Genomic DNA, 18,170 nt, shown 5'->3' with positions numbered 1-18,170 from the left:
AAGGTAATGGTCTATGTCAACACTATGACAAAAGGATGAAGAGATGGATTTGGGATCAGTTTATGAGAATCCAATAGGGTTTGGTAGTTGATTATTACCAGGGTTCATCTGATTTGAGTATCTCAAATTTAATAGCATTTACTTGAGATCTTTTACCGTAAGCAGCAGCAATAAGCGTACATCATAATGAGCTCCTCGCTCTAAACCTAATGAAATAAATCGACGTAAGGAAAAACAAAACAAAAACCAGTCTTCCGAGGAACAAAGCTAACCTGAGATGCTAATCAGTCACATTATGCCAGGAAAGGTGTGACGCTAAAAATACTCCCATGATGGCTGGTTGGTGGCCGCTGCTTAGACCCACCAAGCCCCCTCCATGCCAAGCAGCCTAGAGCTCTGCAGCCATCTTGGCTTTTTCCTCTTATTTCCTACCTCCCTTCTAGAGACCTCCCCATCTAAATGGTTAGCAGCTGCCAGAGTGGGCCAGCAGGACACGGCTGGGGCAGTACGGCCTACGCTTGTTCTAACTGGTGACATTCTGAGAAAGGAAAGCGCCAGAAGAAGCTGCCATGGCGACTCTGCCAGGCAGCGCTGAGAAAGGAGGGCCACTCCCCGCAGAACGGCCCTCCGCCAAGCCCCATCTAACGCTGTCCACTGCCTCAAACCGCTGACACCACTTCTGCCATGCGCACTGGGTCCCAAGCGCTTCCCTCTTTCCTCTCCACCTCCCACAGGAGCAGGGCTCGCGCATGCGCACTGAGTGTCTGGGAGGGGGGGAACGCGTACGCCTCCCGCGCACTAGTGCGCAGGCGCAGAGCGGCCCCCAGAACGGAAGTGGAGCTGCAGCAGGGTGGTGGAGCGGGCGTGCGCTGAGGGCTGGGCGAGCGGCTGACATGGCGCACTTGGGGCGGCTCCTGGTTCCCCTGGTGGTCCTGGTTGTGCTGCTCTGGGCGGTCCCCAGGGCCCACGGGCGGCGGAGCAATGTGCGCGTCGTCACCGACGAGAACTGGACGTCGCTGCTGGAGGGAGAGTGGATGATAGAATTGTGAGTGCAGGCGGTGGTCGGGCGGCGGCCGGCCCCGCCCTCGAGCTACACCTGACCAGCCCACCTTCCCGGCAGCCTGGCTGGCAGCCGCCCCCAGCCCCTCACCCCGAATATCACGGTTTTCCCGAAGCCTGCATTCGACTTCCTGACTAGAGGCTGTGGTGCGACCAAACAATTACGTGCCACATGGAATTCTCTAGAATAGCCTCGCGGGATTGAGGATGCGGCTGGGTAGGGTGGAGGTCTTCACTGGGTCCGTAGACTATTCTAGAGTGACGGTTCACAGGCACCTGGTTTATATTCACCAGATTTTACAAAAAGAGGACATTGAGTAAAAATTTTCCCGCTTTGCTCCTCTCATTAGGAAATGGTTCTGTTTATCCATTGGTAGTGCTTGGAGTTGGGAGCCCTTTAATGGGAGTGGGGTGTGGATATACGTAAGTACCATAGATTTGTAGAAAATGTATGTGAAGTTGCTTAGTGCCTAGTACGCAATTAACATTCAATAATGTGCACTTACCAATATCAGTAACATCAGTAATAACTATCTTTGCCATCACCATCAATTTAGCATCTACCATAAAGCCAGTGTCCACTGCAGCAGAACGGACACTAGAATAGAATCACCACACCAGACATATGATTTTGTTTGAATAATTATGAAATGGCGTTCTGAGTCTCTAATACACTAATGTATATGAAATAACAGTTCAGGCCTAGAAGCCATAATTCAAGGCACTCTGCAAACTGTAAAAGCAGACACTCAAAAGAAAAATGAGATTCAGAGTGAAAGGGAAAGAGAAAAGGGAAAAAAAGATTTTAAAATAAATTTCTGTTTACTGTTCAGATACTGCTGTGGCTTGCTTTGGGCCTCCATAATAAGTAGTCGTTGTTAGCAACTCTTTAGCAAGATTCTGGTGCTTTGGGGGAATCATGATTATAATTAGGGCTGCCCATTAAGCAATAGGTGGAAATGGGCATCTCCAGTCAAGAACCCATAAGACCAGATGAGTAACACCTGAGTCATAAAATCTTTACATATATAGAATTTATATAAAGAATATATTTACATATAGAATATATATGAAGAATGTATATAAAGGTTTTGTATAGAACATTCATATATGGAGGGTAAGATAGAGAGGAATGTTGAGGGTTCGTTCCTATAATCTCCTACTCATTGAAGTGAATTTTCAGGAGAGGAGTTACAACCAGTGGTATTTGTTCTTCAGTCATTGTTGTAAATAACTTGTTTTAGATTGTGCCATAAAGTGTTTACTATTAAAGCTGTAATGTTGATGGATTTGTGTGTAAAATAATAGCCAAATGGTTTTGAAAGATACTTTTTATTTTATACAATGTGACAGCCAGAAGAGGTATTAAGGGGGAAGAAAACTAAGGAAATACTGGATATGAGGCAATCCAAAGTAGAACATGTATCTGAAGTTACTGTACAGGATGATGCTTTTCTTTTTCCTTGGCTATAAAATTTTGAGTTTAAAGAAGTCTGTTAAAAGCATTAAGAGGAACTGGAAAGATGGCTAGGTATTTCAAGAGCACCAGCTGCTCTTGCAGAGGACCCAGGTTCAGTTCCCAGGATTCACCTGGTGGCTAACAACGTCCGTAACTCCAATTCCAGGGACCTCTGAGGGCACTGCATGACATGGGTGCATTTACACACATGCAGAGAAAACATTCATATACATAAAATAAACATGTATTTAAAAAATCTTAAAGCATTAAGAAACAACACACTTGAAAACTAAAGGATCTGGTTAATATTTCTAATAGTTTACTTTTAATTACAAGTAAGTTATTTTCCATAAATCCACTTCTGATGAACTTTATTATAGAGATGTTTTCTTTGCGATTTTATTGTTAATGGAGTTTGGCCTTTGTATGTAATACTGTTTTGTCTTGTTTACATGCCCATCATTTAAGTTTGGTTTTCCTAAAATGATTCAAGAAACTGTGGTTACAGAAAGAGTCTTTGTGTTTTGATTAGTGTAGGTTTCATTCTTACTAGTTCTGTAGGTTGAAGCAAATTACAATATACAATGAAGTGGAAAAATAAAATTCTAAGGAAATATTTGAACCTGGAAAAAGAGTTCCAGAGAAGTAATTAGAATGTTGGTATCCTTGGCCATGAAATTTGTAAGCCCAGGGTCTTGGCAACAGGTTGACCTGGTACTGGCCAAAAGAGTGTTGTCCACCTTGCTTAGTATTTGTGTTAGGGTTAAGTTTTGAAATAATTTTTGTACATAAAAATGCAGGTCTTTAGGTTCTAATATGAACAGCCTGCCTTTCTGGGGCAGTCCTTCCAGGGGTTGTTGTGAACTTCATTTGTAGCTTGCAACCACAGTGTAGGTACTTCCTGTTTTTCCAATATCTTGCCTGTGACCCTGCTTATAAAATTATTGAAATTGGTGAACTGAGAGCTGGCGAGATGGCTCAGTGGTTAAGAGCATTGCTCTTCCAGAGGACCTAGATTAGATTCTAACACCCATGTGGCAGCTAACAACTGTTCATAACTCCATTTCCAGTGGATCCAATGCCCTCTTCTAGCCTCTGCAGGCATTGCATGACATGAGTGCACTTACATACATGCAGACAAATTCTCATATACATTTTAAAAAGTTAAATAAAAGAAAAAAGAAATTGATGAACTGGGAAAAAAAAAACCTTAAACTTTCTGGTTGCCACAGCAAAAATTGTTTTTATTTTTTATGTGTATGGTTGTATTGCCTACATGTACATAAGTACACCTGTATACATTGCCCTTGGAGGCCATAAGAAGGCATCAGATCCTGCAGAACTGACGTTATGGACTGGTAGCTGCTATGTGGGTTCTGGGAACCAAATTTGGGTGCTGCAGGAACAGCCAGTGCTCTTAACTGCTGAGCCATCTCTCCAGTCTTTTTGGTTATCACATTCTAACAGAAAAATCTAAAGGTTTTTAAAGCCTTTTTATTAAAAACATATTTAAAGTTCTCGAGTCTTTAAAACATTTTTATTATTTTTGTGTATGAGTGTATTGCCTGCATGTAGGTAAGTGCACCCTTGTTATGCAGTGCCCACAGAAGTCAGAAGAGGTCATTAGATCCCCTGGAAGTGGAGTTATAGCCAGTTATTAACTTCCATGTGGGTGCTGGGAATCAAACTCTGGTCCTCTGCAAGAGCAGCCAGTACTCTTAACTGCTGAACCAACTCTCCAGCCCCAAAGCTCTGTGTCCTTAAGAATTTGTTCTTGGGATTACTTTTTTATGTGTGGTTAGACTGATCAGTTCAACATTTGCTGGTGTCCAGATTGCTAGTCTCAGACTTTCAACTTTTTTCATCTGCATAAAATTAACCACTATTATTATTTTCAGCTTTTTTGTTGTTGTTGCTATTTTTATTTTTTTAACTTGATTTGAGACAAGGTCTCACTCTGTAACCCATGCTGGGCTTGAGTTTACAGCAATCTTCTTGACTCAGCTTCGCTAATGTTTGGATCACAGGTATGAGCCAGTGTGGGTGGGTCATTTTCAGTGCTAAAAGTATAAACATACTTCAAAAATTATGCTAAAAATAATTCTTCACAATTTTGTTTTATTCAGTGACAAATGGCTGTTGGCTTAACTTTTTTAAAAAAATTGTATTTCTTAGTTATGCACCGTGGTGCCCTGCTTGTCAAAATCTTCAACCAGAATGGGAAAGTTTTGCTGAATGGGGAGAAGATCTTGAGGTTAAAGTTGCAAAAGTGGATGTTACAGAGCAGACAGGTATTATAAGTCCAGCTGGTTCTGTTTCTTTGCCATTCTGTTGATGTTACTGTATTTTCCACAGTCCATATTCTATACTTTCATTAGAAAACTTTAATCAAACATTTGCTTGACACTAGAACTTTAAAAAATTATTTATTGTTTTTATTTTATGTGTATGAGTCTTATGCCTGCATGTAGGTAAGTGCACCCATGTTGTGCAATGCCTGCGGAGGACAGAAGAGGCTGTTGGATCCTCTGGAACTGGAGTTACGGACAGTTGTTAGCTGCCATGAGGGTGCTGGGATTCCAACCCGGGTCTTCTGCAAGAACAGTTAGTGTTCTTAACCACTGAGCCATCTCTTCAGCCCCTCCCCCCTTGACTTTTAAGAGGGCTCCTGTGCTCATGTGCAGAGGCTGTGAAGATTCCCCTGCTTTGTATATAATTCATTCCTATGTATTGAGGAGTGTTACCCATTCCTCATTTTTACCCACAACTTCATTTTTTTTTTTAAGATTATTGTGTGTATGTGTGGGGTGTGCATGTGAGTGCAGGTGCCTGTGGAGACCAGAAGGGGGTGTTGGAACTCCTGGAACTGGAATTACAGGAGGTGGTGAGCTGCCTCATGTGGTGCTGGGACCAAACTTTAGTCCTCCTCGAGAGCAGTACATGCTCTTAACCGCTGAGCCATCTCTCCAGCCCCCTCATCTTGTTTTGGTTGTTGATGTCTCAGGCCAGCATGTAGAATGCCTTTAAGAAGTCTTCGAACACTGGCTCAAGTAGACATTGTCCAGGTCAGAGTTTATATCCACACCAGGCTTCACAATAATGGGCGTATAGCAGAGTTTCATTGTAGAGTCAAAATCATTTTCTCATGAGATCTGAACCTCTGAAATCGAATTCCAGATTTAATGCCAATACTTTGGGTGTGTGGGCTTTTAATTACAGAGTCTTCAAAGTTATGGGTATTCAAGTATACTTTTGACCTGGTCAGGATGGTAAAATTAGTAAGTGGTGAGCCCTGCTATTGAAGATGCTCTTTTCTCAGTCCAGCCTAGGCTCAATTTTGTTCTTAGTGGTTATGGTAAACCTGTGTTCCTGGTTGCCCTGTCCAAATGACAGTAGTAAGTACTATTTATTAAGCATTTTATATTGCAGGTTTTTTTTTCCCCCAGGAGTTTTACATTTATCATTTAATCCTTACACAACCTTGTGAGTTAATGTAATATCCTCATTTTACATATAAGAAAACGTAGGCACAGACAGGTTTTCTTCAGTCACCAGTCCTTAACCATGTGGTTAATAAGACATGTTAGTTGCTATTGTTACTGCCTGTCATAGTATTCCTGGTTCTTAGCATTTCCCATTTTCAGCAACAACAAAACTACCTTTGTTCTTGAATGCCAAGTACAATTTCATTTGCTTTGAGACCTTTCTAAGATTATATTGTTACTTGGCTGGTCATTACCAGTCTTTTTCTTTTTTAACTTAATTTTATTTATTTATTTATTTATTTATTTATTTATTTATTTATTTATTTTGAGAAAGAGTCTCCCTGAACCCAGCTGGCCTGGGACTTGCTATGTAGATTAGGCTGGCCTTGAATAGATATCTGTTTGCGCCTCCAAGTGCTGGGTTTAAAGTTGAACACCACCTTGCCCAGCTGTCACTTAACTAGACTTAAATACATGGTGGTATAATTAATTCATCAAGTATTTATTCACAAGTGACTTGCTTCACAAACTTCTTAAATTACTTATATACGCTAATGTGTCTTTTAAAGTTGCTTTAACTACTAATTCATATTTTCATTGTTGATTACAAAGCTTCCCTATTTTCATGTTCTTACTAGTATTTAAATAATTTAAAATCAACTTTAAGTAGTCAGTGATTGACCTTAATAAAACCTGTTGTGTTTTCTTTGTCTTGTAGGACTGAGTGGACGGTTTATCATAACAGCTCTTCCTTCTATTTATCAGTAAGTATTTGAAGATTCTCAGTTTGGAGAAGGATGTGTCATATAGTGTAAGCAGAATAGCAGGCCTCTGACTTGGATCCTGCCTGAAGAGCTTAGGTAATCTCATTATATTCAGCATGGGCTTTAGAGAGCTTGTTTTGCTCTTGGTGGTACCCTAAGTCCTATAGCCAGACAGATGAATGATGCCTAAAACATTCCCTGTTCTCAGAGGTTTGCAGTTGCTTTGGAAGGTGATGTTTTCATGAATTGATACCTGTGAGCCCAGCCTGGTAATGAGAGTCCTGTTGGCTGTTGGCTAATGAGGAGAAATAGAAATCACTGTTGGCCAGAGCAGGTCCTGAAGAACATGGGGTTTAAATGAAACATGGGGTGTAGAATTTTCAAGAGTGTAGGGTAAGCATTTCCCTGAGCAATCTGCAACAGGAGGGAACGTGATTTCTTAAAAAGCAGCTGAGAAAGTGCTGCTGCACAGCCTTGGGGAGAATAGTGATGGATGGGTGTATAAGTCAGAATGGGCCAGTCTCAGGTCTGTTAATTTGACTTATTTTCTAAACTAAACTAGGGGGTGGGGGGTAAACTCCAGTCTTTTTACCTGACCTGTGTGTTAATGTAAGCTGGTGGGGCTACATACCAGGAGGTACTTCTGTTCTTTTTCTTTTTTCAGACAGTAGTAACAAACTAGCAGTTGATTGTGCTTGCCTGTATCTTGCTTTTTTGTCTATTTTTAATACTTTCAAAAAATTCATCCCTATGTTTTAAAATTTTTATTCTGTCTCGATAAGTGGTGTTCATCCTCTTTTCACTCAGTCCTTTCCCCCCCATCTGCCCCTTAACTGGCTATAATCAGTCTCCCTTTTTCACTTCTTAACATCCCCGAACTTACCTGGAAGTTCTGTTTATCTTGCCTTTCCCCCCTAATTTCTGTTACCTGTCCTGCTGAAAACAACTCAAATGTCAACACTTTCAAACTTTCTAGTTTTGACTGGGCCGTCATTGTGTCTTGCTGATGAAAGGTCCCCAAACCCTGATGTAAGATTAGGACACTATTGAGGTTTTACACTTAAGATGTAGGAGCTGAGAGCACTCATAGTTGTGAGATAGACCTCCATCCATGGAATGGAAGGAGGTGGTGAACAGAGGGATGAGTACAAAGTTAACTGTAGTCAGAATCACTGAAGTCCCTCAGAGGGAAGCCTTGTACCCGACAGGCCTGTAATTTAAAGTAGAATGACAGATGGTGAAATCATGACTGAAGGTACCAGAAAAATAACCTCAAAAGTTTAGTTGACAGTTTAAAAACAACTAATACATGTCCAGCACTGTTTGATAACTATATAGTAATTCCTTTAACATGTCTATTACACATAAGGCTTAAAGGTAGTTTTCTACTTGCAGTGTTTCATAACTTTATTATTTGAAATAACAAATCTTAAAGCTTATGTTTGTTTGTATTTGGGATTATGATGTCATCAGTAGGTAATAATATGTTCTTGTGCTTTGTTAATGGTTTGGAATATAAGGATTGACTATAAAATGAGGTGTGATAAACACTAAAGTTTAAGTTATTTCTCAGTGACAGTTAATAATTTGATCTTTAGTTGTAAAGATGGTGAATTTAGGCGGTATCTGGGCCCAAGGACTAAGAAGGACTTCATAAACTTTATAAGTGAGAAAGAATGGAAGAGCGTTGAACCTGTTTCATCGTGGTTTGGTCCAAGCTCTGTTCTGTAAGTATGAGGGATTTCTTTTTTTATTTACTTTAGAATTAATTGGAACAGATAATTATATTTCATGTAAATAAAGTATACATACTGTTTCTTGGGCCCTTATGGCATATTCAGTTTTATTGTGTTTAGTATGTCTGTTTTGACCTTTAAAACAGGTACCTCTATGCATGTTAAGCTAGAAGTAGACATTCTGTAGGGTTAAATTGAATACCTTTAAATAACATTTTAGCTTTGGTTATACATATCATTAAGAACTTGATCCTCTGAAGACTGAGCAATGTAATGGGCAAGGCTATTGCTTGAGCATAATATTTGATTGAATACTCATTTTCATTATTAATGTGAAGTGACTGGATTGTGTTTAGTTGGCTATTCCTCCTGTCAGATACTGTATGAATAGTGTGTCTGACCAGTGACTAATGACATGAGCTTACAGATAACTAGAAGGTAGATACACTGCAGCAGTTAGGATTGAGAATGGTAAGCATATTGCATGCTACATACTTGCCAGTGTGGGTTTCGCAGAGACCATCATGGCCCCATCTTGGTGTGACTGAGTTATTTCTGTCCTTCACCATACCTGGATTGGAAGATGGGGGAGGTGGGAAACCAACCATGTGAGAGGATAATGCTGTGGATCCTAGGAGTAGGGGAACAAATCAGCCCTTGAGTGGAATTTTGAGGTACAATTTATCTTTCCCCTTTGTGTTTCTCCTGTTGGCAAAAAACCTCTGAATCATCCTTCAGCTGTCAGAACTTGTCCAGTGAGCAACCATGACAACCCAACTACAGAACCTAGTATTACTTTACTGATACTGTTTAATTAGTACAGACTACAGTGAGGTTTTAATGTTTCTGTTCCTCATTAGGTGTCCCACTTGGCTTTTATGTTTTGTTTTATATTTAAAGACAGGTTCTTACTGTATAGTCCAGGCTGGCCTCTAATTCTTGGTTCTCATGCCTCAGCCTCCCCAGTGTTGGGCTTACAAATATGCACTACCATACCCAGTTCTACTTGGCCTTTCAAATAACAAAAGCAACATGATGAACGTGCTGTTCTACTTTTTATTCTTTAGAATCTCCTAAGTGAATCATACAACTTTATCTAGTAGAAGGTTGTTGCTTTTGAGGTTTTTGAAGCTTTGGTGCTGCAGGGTATCCCTCTTTTCTTTTTTGTTAGACTAAACCGGGGCTACTTGAAGACAGTTCAGCAGGGTCACTCACACCAGCAGTTGGCAGTTGGAGTGAATCAAGCCAACTGTTGGCTTTTGTCTAGAAAAGCCCTTGGCAGCAACAGCTGTACTTGCTACAGGGAATAGTTGGAAACCCACAAACGCATTTTGATTTGGAAGCATGCTTTTAAAAACTACTTATCTAAACTACCTGCATTTAATAATATGAAAATAATTGTTTTTACTTCCATGATGATTTCCTGTTTATTTCATATGTCGTTATATGTCATTAAAAGCTATCAAAGTAATGCTATTGTAAATTTTAATTGCTTTTTAATGGAAGGAGTATTTTTTTTTCCTTTTGGCAAGACGTGTATGTATGCTGGGAATTAGACTAGCATATGCTAGGCAAGTGCTCTAAAGCTGAGCTACATCCCAAGCTAGAAAGATGTAGTTTTTACCTGGGAAGAATCAGTTCCAAAAATGCTTCCAGGTCTTTCTTCAGGTTTTTACTTTTTGAGGATGTTAAAGATGAGTAAGATTTGCCATTTTTTAAACCGATTTTCTGGGATTTGGAGCTTATTGCTTACTGTATTGAAAAATCATAAGATGAAAGTGAAAAGCGCATGTGGAAGCCATAGGAAAGGAAAAAAAATCTTCAAGTATCTTATTAATGAGATGAGATGGCAGAAGTGGTTCAGAAGCTGTTAGTTTTCATGAGCAGGCTTTATTACAGTTTTGAGGTCAGTGATGGATCACTAGTCATGATTAATACCAGCGATAAAACATGCCATGTTGGAGAAATTAAAACTGTCTAGATACAGGCAAAGCTGCACATCTAGCTCAACCTTTCAATCATCTCTTTCAGGATGACTACCATGTCAGCACTGTTTCAGATGTCTGTGTTCATCAGGGTATGGATTAAAATTTTTCCGTCTTAACCATTTCTAACACTTTTTTTCTTTTTAATGAACATGGTTTTATTTTTTTTCTTTTGATTTCAGACTTCTCATAGCTATTTTGTTCATGACCTTGGAATCCCAGCTTGGGGCTCATACTTGGTGTTTGCTTTTGCAACTGTGCTTTCTGGACTATTACTAGGACTTGTAAGTACTTCATTTTTAGAGTACTAAGACAAAAATACTTGAATGTCATTGTTGTTAATACATGTCATATATTTGGATTTCTGTTTATTTTTGCAGTTTATGATATTTGTGGCAGATTGCTTTTGTCCTTCAAAAAGGCGCAAACCACAGACAAGTCATTCCTTAAGTAAGTCTGTGTGGGTGTGGGTGTAGGTGTGAGTGGGTGGTACTGGGAGTTGAACCTAGGGCTTTGTGTGTGCTAGGCAAGTACTCTACTATTGAGCTGTATCCACAAACACAGTCACACAATTAACAGGTTGTGCTTTCAGCTTAGGTTGGGTGTGGAAGGGTGATCTTTATCAGCTGTGGCATAAGGAAAGGTGAGGAGATGGTATCCCAATAGATATTGGAACATTGTTATAATATAGAGAATGTTAATACTGCATGTAGCTTGTAGGTATTTAACAGCAATAGACTCATTAGTATATTTTAAAATTTCATGATATTCCTGGATCCATTCAAATACACCTTTTATTCCACTTTTGAAGTCATTCAGTAGTTTATGTCCACATTTGAAGATTGGTTCTTTAAATTCAACTAATTTTCCATTTTTTCCTGGTAGGATACTGGGAAAAGCTGATAAAGGGTTGTCTTGCCTTGATGCTGACTTACGTTTCAAAATAAGTTATATAATTAGAAACACTTAATGCTGCCTATTGTAATATAATTCCTACCATTTCTAATCTTAAAAAATGTATTATTCGTATGCTGTCTACTTACTTTGACTTATCTTTCTATAATCTGCTTTTCAACACTTGTTTGTTGGAATCTCATGTATTTTGGGTTGGGCTTGCTATGTAGCTGAGTCTAGCCTTGGACTGCTGAACCTCCTGTTTCCTCCACCCCTCCCCACCCCCACCACTAGAATTAGAGTGTGTGCCACCATGCCCAGCTTTCAACAACTTTGTCGTTGACTGCCTGGGTAATATTGCTTCCATCTTTTCTTTGAGGAAAGTAAGTGCAGAAAGATGAAAGATTGCCCCAAAGTCGTAGAGAAAGGACAGAGCTGAGCATAGGCCTCAATCAGACTCATGCCTGCTGTTCCCTCCCTTTTGCTGTCTCTCTCAACTTAGGACTCCAAAAACAGAATGAGTGGATATTCAGTTTACAGGGTGCCTTGCCTTTCAAATACTGACAGGCCATCTTTTGATTTCCCAGATAGGGGCATGTGCAGGTGGGGAAAGACTCATTTTATCCACCAAGAGACAATGAATTGTGGGGACACTAAGCACAGAGTATTTAAAAGAAACATTTAAGCTGGGTCTGGTGGTGTGCACCTGTAATCCCAGCACTTAAGAGGCGGAGGCAGGAGGATCAGGGGTTCAAGGCTAGCCTCATGTATATAGTGAATTGGAAGCCCACCTGGCCTATATGGACCCTTTCTCAAAATTCCACAAATACCCCAAACTTCTTATTAAATATAAGGATTTTGAAGTATAAAATGCTCATTCACTAACTTTTAAATTGTGAATAAAGCAAATAAAATTGATTTAGTAATGCTAAAAGATAAATATGTAAAAATATCTATCTTGCAAGGCATGGTAGTTTATACCTAATCCCAGTACTTAGGAGACTAAGATGGAGGATTACTGTGAATTCCAAGATGTCCTGGGCTACAAATTAAGACCGTGTCTGAAAAGAAAAAAAAACACACATACACACATGTAAAAAAAAAAAAAAAAAAAAAAGAAAAGAAAAAATAGTTCTCCCTTTCTTTCCAACCCCCACAATCCCATAAATCCCATGTTTGTTAAAAAGTCCATGGGTGGGTGGGGGCTGGAGAGAAGGCTCAGCGGTTAAGAACAGTTGCTGTTCTTCTAGAGTACTTAGGTTTGATTCCCAGCTAACAACTGTCCTTAACTCCAGTTCCAGGGCATTCAACACCCTCTTTGGGCCTCTGTAGGCATGACATGGGTACATTTACGTATCTGTAGGCAAAACAATCATACATATAAAATAAAAATAATAAAATATTTTAAAAGTCTATAGGGTGATCAGTATGCATCTGGCCTTGAGCCTGCAAATATATCAGATTTCATGCTGAGCTTTGTGCTTTGTAGACTGAATACTATTGTCTTGGCTGCCTAGTTCTCTTACCACTCAAATTCATCTGTAGTGTATACTCTGGGAGATGCAATAGAAGAATTTCCTCTAAGACATGGGTGTTAAGAGTATAAATTGAAGCAAAGAAATATATTGGATTTGCCTGTTAAACTTGTCAAAACAGAAGTGGTCCCTGCTCTGGATTGTGGGTTCAGAATTTCTGTGATAAGCCTGGGAATCTGTATTTTTAACAAATTTCCACCTGCAGTTGAAGCTGGTGGTCCTGAAGACTGCTCTTTGAGAGACACTGTCTTAGAGAAAAGGGTTGCAAATAGCAATGTCTATATAGGTTTCTGCACATGAGAGAACTAAGCTTTTGGTAATACTGTATAAACTTCTTAAAAGAATACTGACTCTGAAATACACTATAGAATATATACTTAGTGCACACAAAAGGAGGTAGTGTTTGAAAATAGGGGAAGTGGGAACATGAAATGAGTGAAGGAAACGGTGATAATCCACACGTCCCCTTTAAGACTCAAGTTTTAAAGAAATTTATTTCTTGGAATTTATAAAAATGACAGATAATTTATGTCAAGAGTATTCAAATTTTTCTCTCCTCTGATAGTTCCATAGTAAACATTATTAGAGAAATTATCTACCTTTAAATATCTGTTAATTTGAAAAGTTTGAAAAGCATAAAGGTTTTCCAAATCATTCAAAAAGATGGGGTGTGGGGGAGCTGAAGAGATGGCTCAGTGGTTAAGAGCCCTGGGTTCTGTCCCAGAGGACCTGGGTTCGATTCCCAGCACCCACATGGCAGCTAACAACAGTTAGTAGCTCCAGTTCCAGGGAACCTGACACCCTTTTCTGACTTCCGGAGGCATTGCACGACACAGTGCACTTATGTACATTTATGTAACAGGTTCATACGCATGAAATGAAAAATTTGTTGTTTTTTTTTTTGCAAAGAAGATAGATGTAATGTTTATATTGTTCTGGTAATCCTTAAGTACTCAGCAAGTATTCACTGGGCAAATGGCTGTATTTTATTTAACTGATAAGATATTAGTCCCCATTTTAATGTAATGTTGTCTCTGTTAGGGAACAGGCCACCTCATTCAAGTAGTTTCCTAGTGTATTATGTTTGCTTATCGTTTCAGTTGCTAGGCAAAGAAACCCAAGTTGGTCTACCTTCAAACAAAATCAGAAATTTATTGTGTTATACAGCAAGAAGTCTCAGGACAGAGTTGACTGGATCCTTGCGGCTCAAATGATGTCAAGTGCTGTGTGTTTCACTCAGTTCACCTTTATTTGGCAGTCTCCTCTTACCTCTTAACAGCATAAGATGATCAAAGAAAGCCCCGAGTCACAATCCTGGTCCTAGAGTCAAAAGGAAATCTATCTATTCTTTTCTTCCTATAACCACTTGTATGTTGAGAAATTCTGGTACATTGTGCTATGTATAGAGCTTACGTCTTCACACTTGCCCTTTTTTGTCACATAAATTTTACATGGGATGGACTGTCTTCTGTACACTCTTGAATGTTCAGTAGTACGGCATTCATTGTCAGTAGTACTGTCCATATCAGGTGTGACAACCAAGAAAGTTCAGACATTTTCTGTTTTCCTTGAGGAAACAGAATCACTCTGGGTAGAGAACTGCTATTGTAGCTATCTTCATTGGAATCACATTGTCTACAACATAGGACAAGATCTAGTAATTCAGCATGAAGAGGCATGCAAACAGACCACTGAGAGTTTCATCCCATAGTTTGCTCAGTTTTTTAACCCCTTTCTAATTCTGGGTTGCCTAGGATTAGGGCAGTCTAGGATCAGTGAACATAGTAAAGCTCCTTGGCCCCATTCTAGTTCCTGTGTCTTTATAATGTGTGTTCTGAACATAACTAGCTTCTGGCGCTCTAAAAGCTAGAAGGGGTATACATGGTATATGCTTGGTATTTGTACATTGTATTGCTTGCAGTTATACCTTAATAACTTGTATGAATAAGGATGGGGCAGGGAATTACAGTTATGAGAAAAAACATGGTGAAGAATGTAGCTTTTGTACGTTTGTGATTCCTGTTTCCTTGGGAACTGAAACAGGACAGTGCTGAGAATACTTACAGAACAAGAGATTAATAGCAAATTTATATGAGACGGTTCTGTTTAGTACAGTATTATATTTTTTACAATTTTTACATTTACTGGGTTAATTCATTGATCTTAGTTTAGTTTATGAACAGATAGGTAATTAATGGATTTTTATAATATCTACTTTTTTCAAAAGTAATTTAGAGCTGGGAGTAGTGGTAGCACAGGCCTTTAATCCTAGAACTTGGGAGGCAGAGGCTAGGGGTGACGGGGGGAGGCGGGGAGGGAGAGATTTATGTGAGATTGAGGCCAGCCTGGTCTACATAGCAAGTTCCAGGTCAGCTGGGGCTATAAGTAGGCTTCCCCCCAAAACAAAAATAAAGGTAATTTATTCTTTCTGGAATTCTAAACATTAATAAATGCCAAAGCATTTATGGACTTATCAATCCTTGTAACTTGATTTTATATTCAAGCAAATGTAGTACATTAACTGAAACATTTCTGATCTTTATCTTTAAGAAAAACCGTCACCAGAATTTTCTCAGCCTTTGAAAAAAGTAGAGGAGGAACAAGAGGCTGACGAAGAAGATGTTTCAGAAGAGGAAACAGAAAATAAAGAAGGAGCAAGCAAAGATACTTCACAGAGTGCCATAAGACAGCGTTGTGTGGGCCCATCGTTGGCCACAGATAAATCCTAATTTTTACAGATACCTTAATATTACAATTTTGACAAAACAGAAGATTGATCATTTCTTTGTTTTGAAGTGAACTGTGACTTGGCTTGTATATACAGTCTAGATTGTCATTAGATTGAAAGCTTTCATTCAGAAAATAAAAGCAGTTAGATGTAACAGTTTGAAATATGATTTAAGAATATTATGATGGTTTAAACAGTTTAGTTTTGGAAGATCTGGTGCCAAGCAGTAAAATTTGTGTTTATATTTAGTAATAACCTGTTTCATGTTGAGATAAAAAAGCCTTTCCCAAGATTTACATTACTACAGTATTTAAGAAAACTACTTTAGAGAGAAAGATTTCTCATTTCATACCATTTTTCTCAGTTTCACTGTGTGAAAAAGGAACATATTTCCCATAAGTGGGAACTTTGCCCATTGGTTCAAGATGTGTGTACTTCATTGATAATGCTGTGCTTACAGTCCAAAATTTCCTCATAGTGTTTAGGTTGTACAACTAATACAACTACCTTAATCACAGTTTCTTTCTATGTATTGTATTTAGGGTATGCTGCTGTGTTAGGAAGTTTTTATGAGTCCATGCATCTTCTTAATTCCTCTGAGGGTTTATTACCTGTTCTGGTCTCTTACCCACTATGTGATTTGTTCATTTTTAATTTGTCATGGGTTACATTCTTAAATTGGATGGTATTAACAGTATTACTGTTATGTTTACTGTTGGCAAACTGTTTTTTGTTGTTGTTTTAACCCGAAATTTACTGAGAGAACCATCAAATTGAACTGTTTACTTGAAAATCTACAAATTTGGCTATACATTCTGATTTTACATTATTGTTGGTCTTGAAATTTTCTTTGCTTTTTTTTCCCTTTGATATGAAAGTAGAAATTCTTTGATGTGGAAAAGCTTTGATAGTTTCTATTTTGGAAATTCAAAGCTTAATTTGATATAAAATGAAGTCTGCATTCTACTTCTGAAACATCTTCTGCTCTATGTTTTCAGCATATCTTTGTCCTCATAGAGTCCTCAACTCATTTTATAGTCAGCATATTGTTTTGTGTTTTAAAGTCATACTACTTTATTATTTTAAAAAAGACATTTTATATTCTGTTCTTTACTGCTAGTATTGTGGATTTCACAAGGAAGAATCAGCAAGATGAAATACCTAGATTGCATCTTACAGCAAGGGAAGGGTATGATGGAGGACATCTTAGCTTTGGGAAGGGGAAAACCAAGTACTAAATACTCAGAATGAGTCCTCAGCCTTTCTGTAGTACGTGGTTTCTGTAATGCCTCACCTCATAATGTTCTGCAGTGTGAGTTCCTGAGACTTGCAGATCATATTGTAGTGTAATGTACAACAGCTTTCTTTCCAGGCTTCACCTTTATAATACTAAATGTGCTGTCAGAGTTTGGATGTGTAGTTTGTGGTGGCTTAGAAAAATATTCTGAGCACAAAATAAATGTTTTTAAGCACTTCACTAATGCTGAAGAGTAGCATAATTTGTATTGTTTTCTTTTGAAACAGGTTCTCATGTATCACAGGTTGGCCTCCATTCACTAAGCAGCCAAGGATGACCTTGAACTTCTGACCCTCCTGCATCCACTTTGAAGTGCTAGGATAACAGGAGTACACCATCACTCCTGGCTTAGTGGTACTTGGGATGGAGCCTAGGGCCCTCCTGCGTGTTAGGCAAGCACTCCAGTAACTGAGCTACATCCCGCCCAGGCCTGATTTCTAGGTGTATGTGTGGAAGTATGCTAAATTGCTTGCCATTTCACAGTGCTTCAGGTGAACAATTGTGTCACTCCATGTCTGCTTACATGTTTGCTCAAAAGGCTTTTCTTTTAATACCAGAGCCTTGCAGAAACTATACAGGATCATTTACAAATAAATGATTCTGGAATAAATAACATGCAGTGCTAGTAACAGACTTCTTAGGTTTATCTAACAGCTACCTGTTAGGTACCTGTGGAGACCTAGGGTACCTGTGTGGAGCTTTGCTAAGTTTTTTCTTGTATTCCTCTTCTCTTTAGGCACTATTGTGTAATGCAGGCAAGCATCTTTCAAAACAGGCTCAGCTACAGAAGAATGAATGTATCCAGTTCTGATCGCAGTCTTGTCCTTTTTTCATAGACAACTGAGAACTCAACCGTCTATTGTTTTTAAAGTGTTACTCCTATCTCAACATAGCAACAAGCGTTTTTCTATCAGAATGACCATACTTCTTCAGGGCTTGCAGTCTGCAAGTGCAATAGTGGTTACTGTACAGTCACAGTAAGAGATGCCTTGGAAAGCCTTTTTCTCTTGTTAGTTGCATCTTTAATGCATCATTAACGTAGTTCTAGACCTTAATATGAGGGCATAAACTTTTATTAATACCTTATACCATGTGCTTTCAGTTTGGTGACCTTTTTGACGGTTTGGTTCCTAGCCTTTAATGTCTGCGCTATCCCTCCAGCCCAGGTGACCTTTTTGAAAAAAGCCAAATTGTCAACTTAAAAGTGAAGTTCTTAAAAAATCTCCAC

The 18,170-nt window shown here is 39.0% G+C and overlaps 1 protein-coding gene across 1 annotated transcript; it reads left to right on the top strand.

The window, feature by feature from the left end:
* Positions 1 to 802: 802 nt before the first annotated feature.
* On the top strand, positions 803 to 17,122 carry Tmx1 (thioredoxin related transmembrane protein 1). Its single transcript, XM_008829835.3, has 8 exons — positions 803 to 1,045; positions 4,694 to 4,809; positions 6,722 to 6,767; positions 8,366 to 8,494; positions 10,535 to 10,580; positions 10,671 to 10,772; positions 10,869 to 10,938; positions 15,468 to 17,122. Exons 1-8 carry the CDS (start codon positions 894 to 896, stop codon positions 15,644 to 15,646), a joined length of 840 nt encoding a protein of 279 aa, XP_008828057.1. The 5' UTR covers positions 803 to 893; the 3' UTR covers positions 15,647 to 17,122.
* Positions 17,123 to 18,170: the final 1,048 nt, after the last annotated feature.

This window comes from Nannospalax galili, unplaced genomic scaffold (assembly GCF_000622305.1).
Source record: "Nannospalax galili isolate Female #2095 unplaced genomic scaffold, S.galili_v1.0 scaffold253, whole genome shotgun sequence".
In the NCBI taxonomy this organism is placed as follows: domain Eukaryota; kingdom Metazoa; phylum Chordata; class Mammalia; order Rodentia; family Spalacidae; genus Nannospalax; species Nannospalax galili.
Note: the sequence above shows the minus strand (reverse complement) of the source record. Positions and strands in the feature narration are given on the sequence as shown.